General features: G+C 40.7%; 2 protein-coding genes across 2 annotated transcripts; one reads left to right on the top strand and one right to left on the bottom strand.

Moving 5' to 3' along the window:
• The first annotated feature begins 14,952 nt into the window (after window positions 1–14,952).
• On the top strand, window positions 14,953–15,758 carry LOC109205986 (nuclear transcription factor Y subunit B-4). Its single transcript, XM_019368753.1, has one exon. The coding sequence runs from the start codon at window positions 14,956–14,958 to the stop codon at window positions 15,589–15,591; it is 636 nt and encodes a 211-aa protein (XP_019224298.1). The 5' UTR covers window positions 14,953–14,955; the 3' UTR covers window positions 15,592–15,758.
• A 185-nt stretch (window positions 15,759–15,943) lies between these two features.
• On the bottom strand, window positions 15,944–19,714 carry LOC109205985 (tRNA (guanine(9)-N1)-methyltransferase). Its single transcript, XM_019368752.1, has 3 exons — window positions 19,263–19,714; window positions 18,376–18,735; window positions 15,944–16,572 (listed from the first exon to the last, which is right to left on the bottom strand). Exons 1-3 carry the CDS (start codon window positions 19,668–19,670, stop codon window positions 16,315–16,317), a joined length of 1,026 nt encoding a protein of 341 aa, XP_019224297.1. The 5' UTR covers window positions 19,671–19,714; the 3' UTR covers window positions 15,944–16,314.
• Between the last annotated feature and the right edge of the window lie 332 nt (window positions 19,715–20,046).

Here is a 20,046-nt window from a genome sequence, read left to right as displayed (position 1 = left end):
CCGTATTGTACATTGAATGTACAGAAATGGCTATAACAGAATTTCTCTTATTCATATTAACATCTACTCTAGGGGGAATGTTTTTATGCGGTGAGCATGTTAGGAAACTACTCTTTATTCATCTCCTATCGTGCAGTTGATGGTATACTAATTTCCTTCTTCTATTCTCTCACGATGGTGAGGACGCGTACGATGGACATTCCAGACCCGGGAGGAGCTGCTCCCCCCTTTGCTAGAGGCTGAGGCAGAGGCCGGGGGAGGGCACCGACCCGAGGTAGGGGACGAGGGCGTCCCAGAGGTTCCTGAGTAGAACCACCAGCGAATCTAGTGGAGGATCCCGTCATCGAGGAGTAGGGCGAGGTGCATGTTCCAGAGCCAGCCTCGATGGATCTCATGACGGGATCGGGCTTTCAGGAGGTCATGGGTCGTATGCTGCGGTTCATGGACACTATGACTCAGGCTGGTTTATTTCCAGCAGACCCAGCCACATCTCAGGCAGGAAGGGGAGCACAGACCCCTACTGCTCAAGCTTCTTGGCACGCAACTATAGTATATCAGACTCCGGGTACACCCGTGGGCGGGGCCCAGCCAGTTGCCGCAATAGCACCTGAGCCTAGACCAGCTGCAGACGGTGATCTGCATAAGCAGATGGACTAGGCTACACCCTTCTATCTTCGGGGGTGAGCGGCATGAGGACCCCCAGGAATTTATTGATCGGTGCAGGGACAGACTGCAGAATATGAGGATATTGGAGTCCCATGTAGTAGATTTCATCGCTTTTCAGCTGGAGGGCAGGGCTCGTAGATGGTGGCAGTCCTACCTTCTTGACAGACCAGCGGGTTCTCCTCCCATGACTTGGGATCAGTTTACACGGCTTCTATTGGACAGGTATATTCCCTCTCAGAGGGAAGAGCTGCGGTGTCAGTTTGAGCAGCTCGAGTAGGGTCAGATGTTTGTGACCGATTATGAGGCGAGATTTTCTGAGTTGTCCCGCCATGCACTTATGATACTTCATACGGACGCAGAGAGAGTGCGGAGATTTGTTGCAGAGTTGCACCCCAGTATTCGGACTAGCATGGCCCGAGAGGTTGAGATGGATACTGATTATCAGCTAGTGGTGGAGATTACTCGGAGGATTAAGGGCTATCGCTAGAAGGGTAGAGAGCAGATGCAGTAGGACAAGAGGGCCGGATTCTCAGGAGAGTCTAGAGGTGCCCCGGCTAGGGGCAGAGGTCAGTTTGGGAGAGGTCAACCGGCAGGCCTACATATCCAGCACCACCACCACCTCCCTGGGGTGCTCCATCACGACCCTATTCAGTGCTATGCCAGAGGGTTCTTATCGCCCACCAGTTCATCAGGGTTCCTCTAGTTCCTACTCCCGTGCCACGCTAGAGAGTTCATACCGCCCACCAGCTATCCAGGGCTCTTCTAGTGGGTATTCAGGCCATCAGGGTCAGACTTCGAGACAGCAGTCTATGGCACCGCGGGGTTGTTACGAGTGTGGGGTTCCGGGTCACATGAAGAGATCTTTTCCCAGACTTCACAGCAAGGTAGTACAGTAGGGTCATCAGCCTATGATTACAGCACCAGTCGTCCGACCGCCCAGAGGCGGAGGAAAGATGGATAGGGGTCATCCTAGAGGTGGAGGCCAGGCAGGGGGAGATCAGCCAGCAAATGTTCAGCCAGGCGGAGGCCAGCCAGCCAGCGCTCCAACTAGATTCTATAATTTTCTGGCCAGACCAGATGCAATGGCCTCAGATGCCATGATCACGGGTATTATTTCTGTAACGACCCGACCGGTCATTTTGAGCTCTAGCGCGTCGTTCGGCAGTTTGAGGCCATGAGCAGCTTCATTTCAAGTATTATGACTCGTGCGCGTGGTCGGAATTGAATTTCGGGAAGTTCGGAGTTGATTTGGTAAGAAAATTCTCACTTCAGAAGCTTTAAGTTGGAAGAACTGACTAAGGTTTGATTTTTAAGTAAATGACCTTGGAATTGGGAATTTAAGGTTCTGGCAGGTTCGTATGATGATTTTGAACTTGGGCGTATGTCCGGATCGAGTTTTGGATGACCCGTGAGCGTTTCGGCGCCTATTGTGGAAGTTAGCATTTTGGAAGAATTTCATAAGTTTGGGTTGTAGTGCATTTCAGTGTTATCGAAGTCCATTTGTGATTCCGAGTTTGGGAATAGCTCCGTATGGTGATTCTGATATTGGGAGGGCGATCGGAAGTGGATTCGGCGCTCCGTAGGTCATTTTGGAGTCATTTGGCGAAAGTTACAAATTTGAAGGTTTTTGAGAAGTTTGACCGGAAGTGGACTTTTTGATATTCGGGTCGGATTTCGATTTCGCAAGTTGGAGTAGGTCCGTAATGTCGAATATGACTTGTGTGCAAAATTTTAAGTCAATCGGACGTGATTTGATAGGTTTAAGCATCGAAAGTAGAAGTTTGAAATTTTAAAGTTCGTTAAGCTTGAATTGGAGTGCGATTCATGGTTTTTGCATTGTTTGGCGTGATTTGAGGCTTCGAGCAGGTCCGTGTTATGTTATGGGACTGAGTGGTGTGATTGGATGGGGTCCCGAGGACCTCGGGTGTGTTTCGAACGTGTGTGAGGAGTTTGAAGCACACCAGATTTTCTGGTGTTCTTGGCACCAGTTGCAGGTCTCGCAAATGCGAGAAAATGTTCGCAAATGCGAACCTTGCATTTGCGATGAAAGCTTCGCAATTGCGAAGAAGCCTAGCCTGGGCTTGGATCGCATTTGCGATAAAGGCAGTCGCATTTGCGAGCCTGTCAGGGTACGCATTTGCGAGTTCTTGGTCGCATTTGCGACCTAGGCAGTGGAAGCCCAGGGTTCGCATTTGCGATGGTTGTGTTGCATTTGCGAACCAGGTGTCGCAAATGCGACATTTGAGGCCTGTGCACAACTATTATATTCGAGACTTAGACCATTTAGCTCATTTCCTTCCATCTCTTGGGCGATTTTTGGAGCTTTTGGAAGAGGGTTTTCACCTAGCACTTTGAGGTAAGTAATTTCTACACAACATGAGTTTAATACATAGATTATTGCTAGATTAACATGTAAAAATTTGGTGAAAATAAGGGTTTAGATGAAAAAGTTAGGTTTTGGATAAAAATGAGATTTAACCACGAAAATGGTTATGGAATGGGGTAGAAATCATATATTCTTGATCCTTAGGTTATGTGTAACAACTTTCTTCAAAAATTTACGGAATCCGGGCACGTGGGCCCTTAGATGATTTTTAGGAACTTTGTATTTAGGGTTGGAAAATTGGTTTAATAATTAGAATATGAACTTTTGAGCATGTATTGACTAGTTCTTACCCCATTTGAATAATTTTTGGATCGTTCGGCTCCGATTTGGAGGTTTGAGCGCATTCTTGAATTGGGATATAGGCTTCAGAGCGAGGTGAGTCTCCTTTCTAACCTTGTAAGAGGGATTGTACCCATAGGTGAATTAATTGGATATGTGCTTCTATTTGTGGGGGCTACGTATGCACGAGGTGACGAGAGTCCGTGCGTAGCTACTATTATGCTTAAGTCCGGGTACTCTAGGACCCAAAAGCATGCTTTACTTGTAATATTTGCAATCTTGTTGTCAATTTGAAATGCTTAAAACATATTGAACGTGTAAATGAATTTCTAAATACTAGACATAGTTTCTTGACTTTTAAAAGAGAAACTTGCTTTTTCCTGAATAATTGCTCCTTGATGAATTCTTGATTTGACTGTTTGAATATGTTTATCTATTGTGGAACGGGCCAAACGCCTCGGTAGATAAATAGATGCATCTGTGGTTCGCGCCATTCGAACCTCTGGCAATGCACAGTTTAAATATTATTGGATCGGGCCGTACGACCTCGGCATGATTTGCGCATGCTTGTGTTGCTTGCCTGAAAATTCATTGATGTTGATATTTGTTTCTCCCTGGTCTGAGATAAATGTATAAATGACGAAAATGAATTTGGGAATTTCCTCTAAAAGAAAGAATTGTTTACTTGCCTCATGCTATTGAGTTACAACCCTTTTTATGAAAATCCTCGATTTTACTATATTATTGGTATATTATTATTGGACCACTAGTAAGTGTCGAAGTCGACCTCTCGTCTCTACTTCTTCGAGATTAGACGGGATACTTACTGAGTACACGTTGTTTTTGTACTCATGCTACACTTGCTGTGCATTTTTGTTGCACATGCACATGTACCTCTAGCGGCCTAATGGGCATAGCAGCATGGATGATACGGAGACTTAGGCGAGCTGCATCTCTCGAGATGACCCGCAGCCGGCATAGTCTCTTTCAGTGTATAGTATTTACCTTATGTCCAACTTTTATTCCGGACAGTTATTGTACTTTATTGATTTCCTAGTGATTGCTCATGCACTTATGACACCGGGTTCTGGGATGACTATGGGATTATTCAGTATTTTAAAATTGTTAAAGATATCATTATTTATTCAGTGAAATTTATTATTTATTGTTTAATGTATGAAAGAAATGATTTCAATAACTACTAAATGGGAATTCGACTAATTTCTTGGTGTTGGCTTGCCTGACAGTGGTGTCCGGCGCCATCACGACCCTTAGTGGATTTTTGGGTTGTGACAATTTCTGTCTGCGGTAGGGATGCTTTGGATTATTTGATCCAGGGTCTACCTATTCATATGTGTCATCTCTGTTTGCTCATTTCTTGGATATTCCTCGTGAGTCTTTGGGTACTCCTGTTTATATGTCCACTCCTATGGGTGATTCTGTGGTTGTGGGTCGGATCTACCTGTCCTGTGTGGTTACATTCTGTGGTTACGAGACTAGAGCGAACCTTCTGTTACTTGATATGATCGTAGACTGGTTATCCCCATATCACGCCATCCTTGATTGTTATGCCAAGACTGTTACATTAGCGATGCCAGAGTTGCCGAGATTGGAGTGGAAGGGTTCCTCCATTAGTACGTCCAGTCGGGTTATCTCTTTTCTGAAGGCTCAACATATGGTCGAGAAGGGTTGTTTGGCTTATCTAGCTTATGTTCGGGACACCACCGCAAAGTCTCCGACGATTGATTCAGTGCTAGTAGTCCGGGAATTTGCCGACGTGTTTCCTTCTGACCTTCCAGGCATGCCGCCAGATCGTGATATTGATTTCTGTATTGATTTGGCTCAAGGTACCCAGCCTATATCTATCCCACCGTACCGTAAGGCTCCGAAAGAGCTGAAGGAGCAGCTTTAGGAGTTATTAGCAAAGGGGTTTGTCAGACCAAGTGTATCACCTTGGGGTGCACCAGTGTTATTTGTGAAGAAAGATGGGACTATGCGGATGAGCATAGATTACCGAAAATTAAACAAAGTTACCATCAAGAGCAAGTACCTGTTGTCGTGTACCGATGATTTGTTTGACCAGTTGCAGGGTGCTAGGCTGTTTTCTAAGATCGACTTGAGATCGGGGTACCATCAGTTCGGGACTCGGATGTTCCGAAGACTGCTTTCCGTACTAGATAGGGCTATTATGAGTTTCTAGTGATGTCCTTCGGCTTGACTAATGCCCCAGCAGCATTTATGGATTTGATGAACTAGGTGTTCTGGCCTTATATTGATTCTTTTGTTATCATCTTCATTGACGACATATTGATTTACTCACGTAGCCTGGGGGAGCACGAGCAACATTTGAGAGTGGTGCTTTAGATGTTGAGAGAACAGAAGCTATATGCTAAGTTCTCCAAGTGTGAGTTTTGGCTAGAGTCTGTGGCATTCTTGGGGCATGCTGTATCAGGAGAGGGTATTAAGGTGGATCCCAAGAAGATTGAGGTAGTTCAGAGTTGGCCACGTCCCACATTTGGTGATTGAGATCAGGAGTTTCCTGGGGTTAGCAGGTTATTATCGCCGGTTTGTGCAGGGCTTTTCATCTATTGCAGCACCTTTGACTAGATTGACCCAGAAGGGTGCTCTGTTCTGTTGGTCCGATGATTGTGAGACGAGCTTTCAGAAGCTCAAGACAACTTTGACTACAGCACCGGTTCTAGTGTTGCCTTCCGGTTCGGGGATGTATACGGTGTATTGTGACACTTTATGTGTTGGCTTGGGTTGTGTATTGATGCATGAGAGGCGAGTTATTGCATATGCTTCACGTCAGCTGAAGATTCATGAGAAGAATTACCCTGTGCACGATCTAGAGTTAGCCGCGATTGTTCATGCTCTTAAGATCTGGAGGCATTACCTTTATGGTGTGTCATGCGAGGTTTACACTGATCATCACATCTTACATCATTTGTTCAAGCAAAGAGATCTCAATTTGAGGCAGCGTAGATGGCTTGAGTTACTGAAGGATTATGACATCACCATCCTTTATCATCCGGGTAAGGCAAATATGGTCGCGGATGCCTTAAGCAGGAAGGCAGAGAGTATGGGTAGCTTGGCATTCATTTTAGCAGGGGAGAGGCCACTAGCCTTGGACATTTAGTCCTTGGCTAACAGACTTGTGAGGTTGGATATTTCGGAGCCCAGCCGAGTTCTTGCATGTGTTGTTTCCTAGTCTTCATTATTGGGGCAGATCAAGGCTCGACAATTTGATGATCCGCATTTGGCAGTTCTTAGAGAGACGGTACTACAGGGTAGTGCCAAAGAGGTTTCTATTGGCGAGGATGGTGTTCTACGACTCCAGGGTCGCCTATGTGTTCCTAATACCGATGGCTTGAGGGAGAGGATTCTAGAGGAGGCACACAATTCACGGTATTCTATTCTTCCAGGTGCTACGAAGATGTATCGTGACCTAAGACAAAATTATTGGAGGCGGCGGATGAAGAAAGACATAGTGGAGTATGTAGCTAGGTGCCTAAATTGCCAGCAGGTCAAGTATGAGCACCAAAAGCCAGGTGGCCTACTTCAGCAGATGACTATACCTGAGTGGAAATAAGAGCGCATTAATATGGACTTCGTAGTTGGGTTACCGCGGACCTTGCTGAAGTTTGATGCAGTTTGGGTCATTGTCGACAGGTTGACCAAGTCGGCACACTTCATTGCGGTTGCAACTACATATACTTCAGAGAAGTTGGCCCAGATTTATATTCGGGAGATAGTTCGATTGCACGGTGTGCCTGTTTCCATCATATCAGATAGAAGCCCTTAGTTCACCTCACATTTCTGGAGAGCCGTACAGAATGAGTTGGGGATCCGTGTAGAGCTCAGCACATCATTTCATCCTCAGACCGACGGGCAGTCCGAGCGGACAGTTCAGATACTAGAGGACATGGTGAGAGCATGTGTGATTGCCTTTGGAGGACAGTGGGATCAGTTCTTGCCTTTGGCCGAGTTTGCTTACAACAATAGTTATCAGTCCAGCATCGAGGTGGCTCCATTTGAGGCTTTATATGGTCGGCGATGTCGTTCTCCTATCGGGTGGTTTGAGCCCGGCAATGCTAAGTTATATAGTACTGATTTGGTAAAGAATGCCTTGGAAAAGGTAAAGTTGATCCAGGAGAGACTTCGCACAACACAGTCCAGACAGAAGAGTTACGCAGATCAGAAGGCGCGTGATGTATCATTTATGGTCGGTGAGAAGGTTCTCTTGAAAGTCTCGCCGATGAAGGGTATTATGAGATTCGAGAAGAAGGGCAAGTTGAGCCCCAGGTTTATAGGCTCATTTGAGGTGTTGAGGAGAGTTGGGGAGGTTGCTTATGAGCTTGCCTTACCTCCCAGCCTATCGGGGTTCATCCGGTTTTTCACGTGTCCATGCTCCGGAGGTATCACGCCGACTTGTATCATGTGTTGGACTTCAGTACTATTCAGCTAGATGAGAGCTTGGGTTATGAGGAGGAGCCAGTTGCTATTGTTGATAGACAGGATCGCTAGTTGATATCCAAGAGGATTTCCGCGGTAAAGGTTTAATGAAGGGGCCAACCAGTCGAGGAGGCGACCTAGGAGTCCGAGGAGGACACACGAAGCAGACATCCAACTTATTCAGCACTTCAGGTATGAACCTAAACCCGTTCAGGGATGAACGTTTGTTAAAGAGGTGTAGAATGTAACGACCCGACCGGTTGTTTCGCTTTCTAGAACCCCGTTACCTTAAATAAGACTTTCCGTACTTACTTTTACTGATTTATGACTTGCGGGGATGGTTGGTTCGGAATTTGGAAGAGTTTGGTTGAAATCGGAACACTTGGTTCCTTAAGGTTGGCTTAAAAGGCCAAGTTTGACTTCGGTCAACATTTTGAGTAAACGACATCGGAATCGGAATTTGACGGTTCCAATAGGTTCGAATGATGATTTCGGACTTAGGGGTATGTTAGGATTGGGTTTTGGATGACCCGGGAGCATTTTGGCACCTAATAGTGAAAGTTGGTTCATGAAGAACTTTGAAGTTCCTTAAATTTGGTTTAGAGCGGGTTTTTGTGATATCGAGGTCCAAACGGAATTTCGATACCGGGAATAGTTCCGTAATGTCATTTAAGACTTCCTCGCAGAATTTGGTGTCAATCCAAGTAGTATAAGTACGTTTCGGCACTTTGCAAGTAAATTGAAGAACTTGAAGTTCATAAGTTTGATTCAATTAGTTTTAGGGCGTGATTCTTAGTTTTACTGTTGTTTCGGGTGTTCCGAGGGTTTGAGCGAGTCCGTTTTATGATTCCAAACTTGTTGGAATGTTCGGGCGGTGCCCGGGGGTCCCCGAGCGTCAATCGGACGAGGCCCAGACCAAGTTGAAAGTTGGGAGCACGAGCTGAAGCTCCAGCTGCTGTCATAACCACACCTACGGTTGGTCAGCCGCAGGTGCGAGTAAAGCCTCGCAGATGCGGTCCAAGAAGAGGAGCCCAGGTTCCACAGATGCGGCTCCTTTCCCGCAGAAGCGAGAACCCGTTGGCAGGTGCAGCCCCAGCCGACCCAACCTATTCCGCAGAAGCGGATCCGCAGGTGCGGCCCACGCACTGCAGGTGCGAAAATCGCTGGGGCAGTGACATTTCCTTCTTATTCTGTACTACTCGATGTGATAATGTAAGCCACATTTCGTTTTTTTTCGTCAACCACGTCTCTCTCCTTTTGCCCCACAAAAGTTTGGCTAATGCAGAATTCGCAAAAATGGCAACCATTTTGAGTTTTAGGAATATTCTCCCTATTAGGATTAAGTAATATCTGAATCCTACTCGTACGACAGTTTCCCAGAAACTTGGAAAAAATATATTTTGAACAAGACGTAATATTGTTTGGGGCAAATGATCTCAAACAAACACATTTGCATCGCAAATCTTGAAAAAAAGGTTAGCTAAATAAATATCGTTTAGCAATTTGGCACTTATTAAGAAAATTATTTAATATCATTAGTCATAAGAATTAATTAATTGATTAACACTTTTATCTCTCATCAGGCATCTTTTGAAGATTGTGTAAGCATTTGTTAGAGTAACGATAAATTTGATGAAAAATAAATAATCTCTTCTCGAGTTTCTAAGACGACACTTGTTATGATAAAAATATTGGTAAATCACAATTATTTTGGACTGAAGGAAGTATATTTCACTTTGAAGTGAAAAGTGAAAACCAAAATATGGCAGACTTCGAGCAGAGAGCGATAACGGAAAAGCGAGATATCTGTGACCGGTCGAAAATTACGGCGGAAATCCCAAAACAGATCAAATCAAGGGTTGTTGCTTAGGCTAATCATAGGATTTACTTTCGTAATTAGAATTGTACCATAGATAGGATTCATCTACTATATAAAGAGGGTTTTGATCATTTTGTAAGGACCTTACATTCACGCATATAAAGAAATACAATACTTTCTGGCGAACTTTCTTGTTTATCAGATTGCTATATTTTTAATTATTCTTGCACCGATCAGTTCGAGGGTATTCAACTCGAGGGCTGAACTCCATTCAAACACCGATTTGCTTAATTTTATTGTTATTTTCTGCTACTAATTTTCGTATTTATCAATCGATATTAGGTGAAATCACGTGTCCTTAAAATCGCATTATAAGTTTAATTGTTATCGAATTTTTAGGGTAAACAAATAAATCAAAAACGTCCTTGATAAATTTAAAAGAAGAAAAAACTACCTGCTTAAAGTTGTATTTGACTTTCACTGGTTTAAGGCAAAAAGCAAAAAGTGGATCAACCATATCAGCAAAGGTTCTAACAGTTATCAAAAGCATTAGAACACAAACTAATAGCCCGTTTGGTTAAGCTGCAAAAATCAGCTTATTTTGAGAAGTGCTTTTATTCAAAAGTGTTTTTCTCAAAAGTACTTTTGGTGAGAAGCAGTTTGTGTTTGGCTAATTAGTTTAAAAAACACTTCTGAGCAGCAATTAGTGTTTGGCCAAGCTTTAGAAAACTGCTTCTAAGTGTATTTTTCTCAAAAGTGCTTCTCAAAAAAGTGCTTTTGGAGAGAAGCTGCTTTTTCTGCTTCTCCAAAACTGCTTGTGCTTCTCCTCAAAAGTACTTTTTTTCCTTCCAAAAGCTTGGCCAAACACCTCAATTTTTGGCCAAAAGTGCTTTTGGCCAACAAAAAAAAGCACTTTTGGCCAAAAAGAAGCTTGGCCAAACAGGCTATAAATGTTGTAAAAGTTGCATGTGGCGTCCTATTTGGTCGCCATTTTTAATTTGTACCCGTTTTATTTTTTCGTTTGCATTCGTACTCGTTTTTTTGTTAAAAACATTTTAAAAAGATGATTTTACCCTTCTTTAAAAAAAGACTATTTTCTCTCCAAGTATACGGCATATTGTCTCTTGTCTCTGTCTATCTCTCCTTCTTCACGATTTTTGATTATTCTCTGAAATCAAACGATTTTCGCCCTTGCATTTTGCTTGATTAGCAATTGTTTCTTCTCTAACAAAATTAAGTATAATTACTGTCACGACCCCAACTTAGCCTATTGTGATGGCACCTAACGTGGAACTAAGCAAGCCGATACCTCAAAATATTTCCACTTTTAAATGAAAAATGAACTAAAACGGGTCTAAATAATTAAAGCCCTCATAAACTAGACAGAAAGTCAAAACTCAATACGAAAGTTCTCAAAACCATGGTGTCACTGAGTACATGAGTGTCTATACAACACAAGTCTGAAATACTGTCTATGATAAATTGAAACTAAATACATAAAGCATGAAGATAGGGAAGGAGAGTCAAGGTCTACGGACGCCGGGTAGCTACCTCGAATTCTTCGAAGGACTAAGCTACTCTGATAATCAACACATACTCCAACACTTTTTACGCCATGGAAATGTAGGGAAAAAACAATTAGTTCATTCTTGAAATATGAAAATATCATATATTTTGGACCACAAAAAAAGGCCAAAAAATTACTTATTGTGGATTGGAGGGAGTACCTATTACGGATAAAAATATTAGTAAATCACAATTATTTTGGACTGAAGAAAGTATATTTCACTTTGAACTGAACAGTGAAAACCAAAATAATTGAATTTTTTATTTTACACATTAAAAAAGTCCGTCTTGTTATTAATAGACTATGCAAGGGGGGAAACGGAAAGAAAAATATCTGCAGTCCCATTTTAATTTGTCGATATAGTCTAAAGCAATGAATATGATAAAAGCACGAGTATTGAAACACGACGAAGTAAGATCACTCGCAAAAAAAATGCAAAAATCAAAACATGCTTTAAGGGAGGGAGATATCGAGACCAAAAAAGATATGAGCATATACAGTGAGAATGACATAATACCCAAAAGATGGATAAGACAACATCGTCAGTTGGATGAGAACTAGCTAGAGGCTCACGAGTTCCACCAACTAGAAGAGAGAAACAGAAGACTGGCTGCTATACATGTACCCTCCCAAGACACTACAACAACAATAACGATATATCCAGTATTATCCCACACTGTAAGGTCTGAGGAAGATAGTGTATACACAAACCTTACCCCTACCTTGTGAGGATAGAGAGGTTGTTCCCAATAGACCCTCGGCTCAGGAAAGCATAAGCAGCACATTAATAAAAATATAAATAAAAAGTGACAGCCCAAAAGCCATATAAAAAGTAGAATAAAGACTACAAGATAATAAGGTGATCACAATGAAAGAAAATAACGGTTAGTCAATAAAAAACTACTACCAACAATACCTACTATCAGCAGCGGAGACAGAATTTTCGCTAAGGGGGTTCAAAAAAGAAAAAAAGTTAAAAGATTAAATGAAATTGTAGCTAGTGGGAATTAAACCAATGACCTTACAACAATTTTGAACCCCCTTGACCACTAAGCTATGCTTTTGGGCTATGTCAAGGGGATTCAAAACATAATCTATAGAGGTAAAAACAAATTTTGCCTAATATATGCAGTGTAATATTACTAAATCCCCCTCCCCCCTAAATCCGCCCCCGCCTACTATATATACCCAAATAAAGCTAACTATATTAATAGTTTCACATGTTTGTTTTGAACTATTATTTTCTTTGTACCAAGATCAAATTCAGTTGGCAGTGCTCGAGTCAAATACAACAACAACATACCCAGTATAGTTCCATGGATTAATGAGTACCAGACCTTACCCTAACCCTACAAAGATCGCATACTGGATTGGACGATGAATTATTTTTGAAGTTTGAACTTACATGTAAATAAATTACCAACTCAGTTGGTCCAACTGCGCCTCTCCTTACGTTTGCCTAGTTACATTAATTTGGTCATATTAATGACCAGATTGAACCATAATATGCAGCATTCAGTTCAGTTTGAATTGGATTGGAACTTTAAGTTTGACAGAGCATTGAGAAAGGAGAAAAGTAAAAGCGCCCAAATGGCCAAGTTAAACTGATTTACTTACTGTATTAATTAGTTACTCTCTATAAATATGGCGTTATGCGGTCGTCTGTGTATGATTCCGGTCAATGCTCATCTGCCCAACTGTGAAGCCTATTTATCCCGGCGAATACCCTCTTCTCGTTCACTACGCCCTACTGCCACGTGCCTTTCTCCCTTCTTTTTTTTCAATATATATCTATAAATATGGCCACTTGCCATGCCATATTTACTTTATTTTGCTTCATTATTTTGTTGGAGAGAGACAACACTGTCTATAGTTAGATAGCTCAAGAGATGGATAATCTTGGGGGAGGAAATGGTAATGGAGGATTTCATGGCTACCGCTATATATATATATATATACACAAACAATACAATAGTGTTGCTTTTTCTTTAATTATTTAATTACTCTATCAATGCTTGACTCTTATTCTAATGGTCCTAAGGAGGATTTCAAGCGTTTGTAGGATTTTCTTGTTTCCTTTCAAGTGTCAGCTTTCAATTTTTCTGGCGCACAAACCTTTTTTTCTTATGGTTAAAAAGAGAATGGAGCTATATATGAGGGGATATCATTCGTGAATGCTTTATGCTGAAGCACATTTATACCTCCCAACATAAAAAAGAGAGAATAAAAAGAGCAAAGCGGACACTGTTTTCATCAAGAGAGTTTGTCCAAATAGTAATTAATTATTCGTTCAATCCTAAACATCTAAGTAATTATTTCTCTTCCTATATATGTTTTTCATTATCTTCTTTAGCTCTATTAAGTACTAGTCAACAGATTCAAGAAAATGTAGATACATTCTGGTGAAATGGAGAGCTTCTCTCCGTTTCTTGTATCGTCTTTTTCGTGCACGGTGAGGCTTTTCTTAATAATCAGCCCATCGATATCATCTCTACGTACTTTAATGAGTAGGATTGATTATTAATTTTTTTTACAACTTTCTTGAATATCCCTATATGTCTGTTATATATCCTTGAATAGATTCATGGTGGTTTTGCAAATGCTTTGGTGATATATCATTTCTGGTTTGTTCGAACACAAATTGTAACTTTTCAAGACAAAATGGAAACAAGTGGCATGCATGCAATCTCTTAACCTATAGTATGTCGTCTTTACCCCTTATGTACACGTGCCACTTATCATCCCCCCCCCCCCCGACCCACCCACCAAAAAAAAAAATTGGAAAAAGAGAGGACAACCCCCCGTCAAAAGCAGTAATCTCTGATTCTTCTAAAGAAACCAGCTGTTTTGTAATAAGCCTTATTTGGTTAAAAAGATTATGCATAGGAGTATGAAGTTAGTGCCTTATGGTCTGCATTACATATGAGGACATATTCTATATCTAATATATACAACTAATTTGTGAAGCTATATATATAGTAGCATTAACGTTATCTGATTTTGGCATAACAATAGAGGAGAAATATATAACAAATAAACGGAAGTACGTAATAAATTTGTGCCACTCCACCTTTATACATACTTAAAATTTAGCAGTTCTTTTCCCAAAGTTTAGAGGCATATAACTTTAGGAACAACTCTTTAGTAGTACATATGAAAGCAGTGTCCGTTACAATAACATTTTTGTCTTATTCCTATCATAATTAATGGAAAAACAAAATAGAAAAAGCTTCTTGATCAAAGGACCAAGGGTAAGTTTGGATGGTTTTGGGACATATGTGACTGTGAGGGTTAGTTGTGGGGGATAAACTAAGGGTGTGAGCCGCGTGTATTGGAGGGTTGAAGAGTAGACAAAATAAGATGACGAAAACCATGAATATGAAGCGTTTTAGCTTCTGTTAGTTTAATTAGTCTGCATTCCCACCATCATTTGTCGTGGCTTTTAAAATTTGGAGTTACATGAATGACCTATTGTCCAAAAGGCCTCGTCTCTTTTGGTGTCTTATATGTGCCCTACGACCAGCTAGCTTCACATTGGTGAAACATATATACGACATTTGTTTTGTTTATTCAATATTGAACAAACTTTGAAAAGTCACAAAGTAAGTAGTAAAAAATTAATGCGACATAATGTTTACTAGTAGTATATAAAATATATACGATCTTGTGATTAAATTTTTTTTTTCATGTATTAGAAGATTTTGATACCTTTCAATTGATCACTTTGTCGCTTAGTCTTATGCAAGAATTCTTTGTTGTTGTGTGAAAGCTACAGACATGAGCATGGGACTGTCTGCTCATCTCAACCAGGCCATTGCTGCCAATACAAACAATAGTGCCACCAACAACTCAGAACAAGATTCCGAATGCACCATTCGGGAGCAAGACCGATTCATGCCAATAGCAAACGTGATCAGAATCATGCGCAGGATCCTTCCTCCGCATGCCAAGATATCGGATGACTCTAAAGAGACCATCCAAGAATGTGTGTCTGAGTTCATAAGCTTCATCACTGGCGAAGCCAACGAGCGTTGCCAGCGTGAGCAGAGGAAGACCATCACTGCTGAGGACGTTCTTTGGGCCATGAGCAAGCTTGGTTTTGATGACTACATTGAACCCTTGACTTTATACTTGCATCGTTATCGTGAGTTTGATGGTGGCGAGCGTGGATCTTTGAGAGGGGAGCCTTTGCTGATGAAGCGGCCAATGATTGATCCTGCTTCAGCTAGCATGACGCCCATGGCGCCCTATCAGTTGCCTCCTTTTTCAATAGCTCATCACCATGGATACTTTGCGTATCCACCACCAATGGGCAACGGTTATATGCAGAGGGATGCATCAAATGGAAGCTCTTCTCATGGTGCAGTGGCTACTGTGGAAAATGATGTTGAGTCTCTTGCGGAGGAGGGTAAGGAGTAAATGTCTCTGCTGAAGGAAGCTGTTGGAACAGACCGCCTTTTCTCTCAATCTTGGTGGGATGTTATCTAATTTGGGATCTATTGACAATCTTAGATTAGTTCTTTGCAAAGTCTAGTGGTACTTCTTTTGAACAAAGCGAGCCAAACGGTGGCTTCCTTTTTGCTTTTTGTATATTTTGCTGCCTGTCTATTTTGAGTATTTGGTTCATGATTGCCTGCGCCTTGTATATCTTCTGATGCAAAATGTTCGAACCCAATCAAACACCAAGTATTTTGTTCACAAGTCTAGGCTGACATTACAGTGATAAAGGACTCAAACATTTAAAAAAGACCAATAGAGTTGCATCAAGTGGTTAAAGTAACAAGCCAAATCCGTATAGTATTTATAACCTTCTTGTCTTGATCAATTTGCTGGAATGGATAGCACAGGGCAAAGTTTTTTGCAGGAACAACGCTTAGCCTAGCACGGACTCTATTCTGATCAAATCTACTAGACAAAAGCATATCATCTGTTTATCATCTCAAGTTTGCCAAAGGCAAAATACAACAAAATTATCCTTTCCAACATGCATATGCACCCAAAAGATGAGCTGCACGAGGAAGAAATAAAAAAATAATGCCAAGACATTCTCGACAAGGTAATTTCACCTTAAATTGCCTTCTCTCCAGGACATGCTCTGGAGAACAAGATGATACCCAAAGACTGTCTTGATCTTTTGAAACTTCAACTCTCAATGCACTGTCTTTTAAACTCGTGATCATCTTTCCCTTCTGTCTCTTCTTCCCGTTCAATATCACATCTTTCAAACTCGTGATCATCTTTCCCTTCAGTCTTTTCTACCCGTTCAATATCATTATCACCCTCTTCGGATTCAGCCTCACATCTTTTCCTTTGTGGAATCACTTCAAAGAATGAAGTTTTCCAGTCTCCTGTCTCCAAGTATTTCAGAAGTATCTCTACCACTTGATTGACGGTAAGGACCTGCATCAGAAAAATACATGTTAGGACAAACAGAGGGTTTTCATAATGTGATCTACACTAAACATATACTGTAGATCCACTGGCCACTAAAATTTTATTGGCAAAGAAAAGAGAATACTAATTGACCATGTTACCAGTCTAACACAAAAAAAATAACGCAGAATCTGTTCTCTCAAGATGCAAATTGCAATAATCTGGTGCATATCTGTTCCCTCAAGTTGCAAGAGCCCCATGATACACCAAACCTTTATATACACTCTACTGAAATGCTCAATGCCATCATATCTTTTAACGTTTGCATTAGTCCTCTCTTTTACATACAACATATGATCAGTGCAGAAACAGTTTCTACTAGCGTCACAAAATCCATTCTATAAAATTAGATCATGCAATAATGTGCGTCCAGAATCAGATCAAAGCAAAGGTTAAATTTTTTTTAAAAGAATAAATAAAATCAAGTTAAGATATATTGGTAGTCTAAGTACATGAAGAAGGCAACTATACACCTTTAATAATATTTATTAAGTAAACAGATATATTTCTTAGGAATACAAAAGGACTGATCATGCGTCATCATGAAGGTCCCTGATCTCAGGGCATTTAAGATGTAGCAACTTTAACTATATCTTCTCAATTCTTGGCTAGGAGAAAAATATTTTTGAGAAGACCCAACAAAATAAAAGGAATAAGTAACACATGAGAACACAAGATACCATCAATATATGACATACGCAGTTAATTGCTGGTCTAAGTTGAATACTATATTTTTTGGAGGTGGTGTCATATTTATGCTCCAGTTTTAGCATCAAACCGCCTACTAACCCCTTCTCTTCACTAAAATGACAATTGTCCCATGTGTTATACACCAGCAGTTGTACCAAAAGATATAAGATTCACTATTCATGCATATGTATCATATGCTACTGTATCATTCATGCTGCTAATTTTCAAACTTCTTCTATGGACACCAAATGCAGATAAGATAATTAGAGATCCGACATCTTTGAGATATTTATCGAGGTAATATTGAATTACCATGAGGTGCATAGCTTAATGTGGCGTGACATATACTGAAGGAAACAGAAACAAGATACTTTTAGCTTCAAGATAAACCTCAGCAGGCAGTCTCTCAGACTATTATGAATGTCCTATGCTCACTCAATGCAATAACTCCATCTCGTGCTCTCAGATCTAGGAAAATTTAACCACTATGAAGTACTAGCAACAATTTGAATCTAAAAGTTTATAATGCTAGTGACATGTCTTTTACCTCCAAATACATTCATATTTTACGCATTTCAACGCATTTAACCTTATGGAACCCTAACCCTTGTACTCAAGAAGACTATGAGTCAATAATCCAATCTGCTGATATGTGACATCCTTTAACAAGAGCTGTCAAGGTCAAAGTAGCCGACTTTATATTATCCCAGAGAAAAAGTATAGTACTTTATTGATATCCTGCAGAATATGGCGAAGTATTTAAAACAAATCTTTATATAGCAAGTCACAATACTGTCGTTAGATTTTCTTCCAGCACAGATACAATGAGCAGGCTCCTAAGAGTTCAGCTTCAAGACACATATCTAGAACCTTATTAGCTAGTGTTGTTTTTCATGTGAAAAAATTGAGGCACATAGCCTAGCAGCATACCTCAAATAATCATCCTAACCAGCAAAACCATCTGTGAATTTCATTGTCAAACATAAAGAGTGCCGCAAGAACTCAGGTTTTACCTCATTAACATAGTTCACAATGCAGGGTGTCAAGGCAACAGAGAGAAGTAGCTCAATGATTCAATACCTGGGAACTAGACATCTTTAGGTAAGTTCCTATTGGGAGTTTAGCTGTTTGAATCCCTTGGTCTTCTGCTTTTTTCATGGTTAGTCCTTTCCACCGATTCCTATCCACCAACCCACCAATGATATATATATGATTTGGATCAAGGACGTCTAGCGTTGTTTCAGAGTCTGCAGTAAGATACACAAGGCGTTCCTTCTGATCTTGGAATGCATCAATATAAGGCCGGTTCTCCTTCTCAATTATCCACTTGTCAAATCCTGGTAGTCTCTGCAGCTGATCTTGCATTTCTCCTTGACAGCCAGTCAACCAAAGGTGAGCAGGAGAATTACATCTTGCATTCACGGCATAACAGTACATGATCTGCCACAAGTCCAATAACGTTAGCTTGTTCAAACATGTAAGGCAAAATTGCATTTGTAAAGAGTTAATTCAAGATTCAGCTTCATGTCATGACTATTCAGGTACACTGCAACAATCACATAAACCCAATTAAATCAAATCAGCTAAGGATAGTGGAACAAATACAGTGACTTTTAGGCTTCTAGTGTAATAAGTATTTAATGCGCAAAAGGCAACCATTTCACAAAACATAAGTGGTGTCTCCTAGTCAAACAGATCAAAGCATCTCAAGATTAGATTTTTATTGGAATGTCGCATCTTCTCTATCCAAAATACAAAAAATTTCGTTTGTCCAAGAGAATCACCAGTCAAATAGTATTTTGATTATTTTGTAACTGTAATATGATTTATAGAAAAAAAACTACAATTGCACACACACACACAAAAAAAAAAAAAAAAAAAAAAAAAAATAACTTGTCGTTCTTTTTTCATAGGAAGGAATAGAATGTAACAACAAATGGGTATAGAAAATGAAAAAAATATTGAACCTGTTGGACGAGGCTATGGAGCTCACTGGAGTTCATGAGATGACCAAACTCGAGATCAATAACTACATTTTGCCCATTTTGTTTAGCTTCAGTGAGCCTCTGCATCTTCTTTCCTTTTTCTTCGGTTCGTTGGTCCATTCTCTCTTTCCTGAGGGACAGTTTGGACTCTATCAACTGTTGCTTCTCCTCTTCCGTAGCGGCGGCCAACTTGTCCTCCCATTCTTTACGCTTGCGTTCAGCTTCTTTCTTCTTCTGCTCTTTCAGCAGTGCCTTTTTCTCCGCCTTTTTGGCCTCGTATCTCTGCTGCTTTATCAGTTTCTTCTGTGCACTCTTGGAGAGTAGTGGTGGTGGACATGGCTGCTGCTGCTCGACTTCGACTTCGGCTTCCACTTCTTCCTCACCAGCCATGGTTGATTGTTCCTTCTTCCCATGACCCAATTGGGGCTTTAGTAACACAGGGCTCTGCAAATTTGGGCCTCCACTCCTGCCCGGCCCTGGAACATAAATCATAAGTACTTGCTATTCCACGTATTTTCCTTTTTCATTTGGTCAAAAAAAAAAAAACCTTTTTCGTCTTAATAATCTTATTTTTACTTTAATTAAGTGACCAGTTGGGCTTAATATAATATTCATTGAGAAAAATCAAAAGACAGATGAACTTTCACAATTATTCGTTTTACAAGATAGTTTTGGCACTTTACACATATTTCACTTGCTTGTTATTTTTTAAATTTTACGTCTAGTTAAACTCTTTCATGTAAAATAGTACAAATGGAATATAATC

The sequence above is a fragment of the Nicotiana attenuata genome, unplaced genomic scaffold, assembly GCF_001879085.1.
Source record: "Nicotiana attenuata strain UT unplaced genomic scaffold, NIATTr2, whole genome shotgun sequence".
Classification (NCBI taxonomy): Eukaryota; Viridiplantae; Streptophyta; class Magnoliopsida; order Solanales; family Solanaceae; genus Nicotiana; species Nicotiana attenuata.
The sequence above is the reverse complement of the archived record's forward strand: the minus strand, read 5'-3'. Positions and strand labels throughout refer to the sequence as shown.

What these genes read in the sequence shown, in the direction of transcription:
- LOC109205985 (XM_019368752.1), bottom strand. Translation starts at nt 19,670, where the DNA reads ATGGCTGGTGAGGAAGAAGTGGAAGCCGAAGTCGAAGTCGAGCAGCAG. An exon ending in TCCATAGCCTCGTCCAACAG is followed by an intron (nt 18,736 to 19,262) that starts GTTCAATATTTT and finishes GACTTGTGGCAG; the next exon opens with ATCATGTACTGTTATGCCGT. An exon ending in TAAAGATGTCTAGTTCCCAG is followed by an intron (nt 16,573 to 18,375) that starts GTATTGAATCAT and finishes TTTCTGATGCAG; the next exon opens with GTCCTTACCGTCAATCAAGT.
- LOC109205986 (XM_019368753.1), top strand. Translation starts at nt 14,956, where the DNA reads ATGGGACTGTCTGCTCATCTCAACCAGGCCATTGCTGCCAATACAAAC.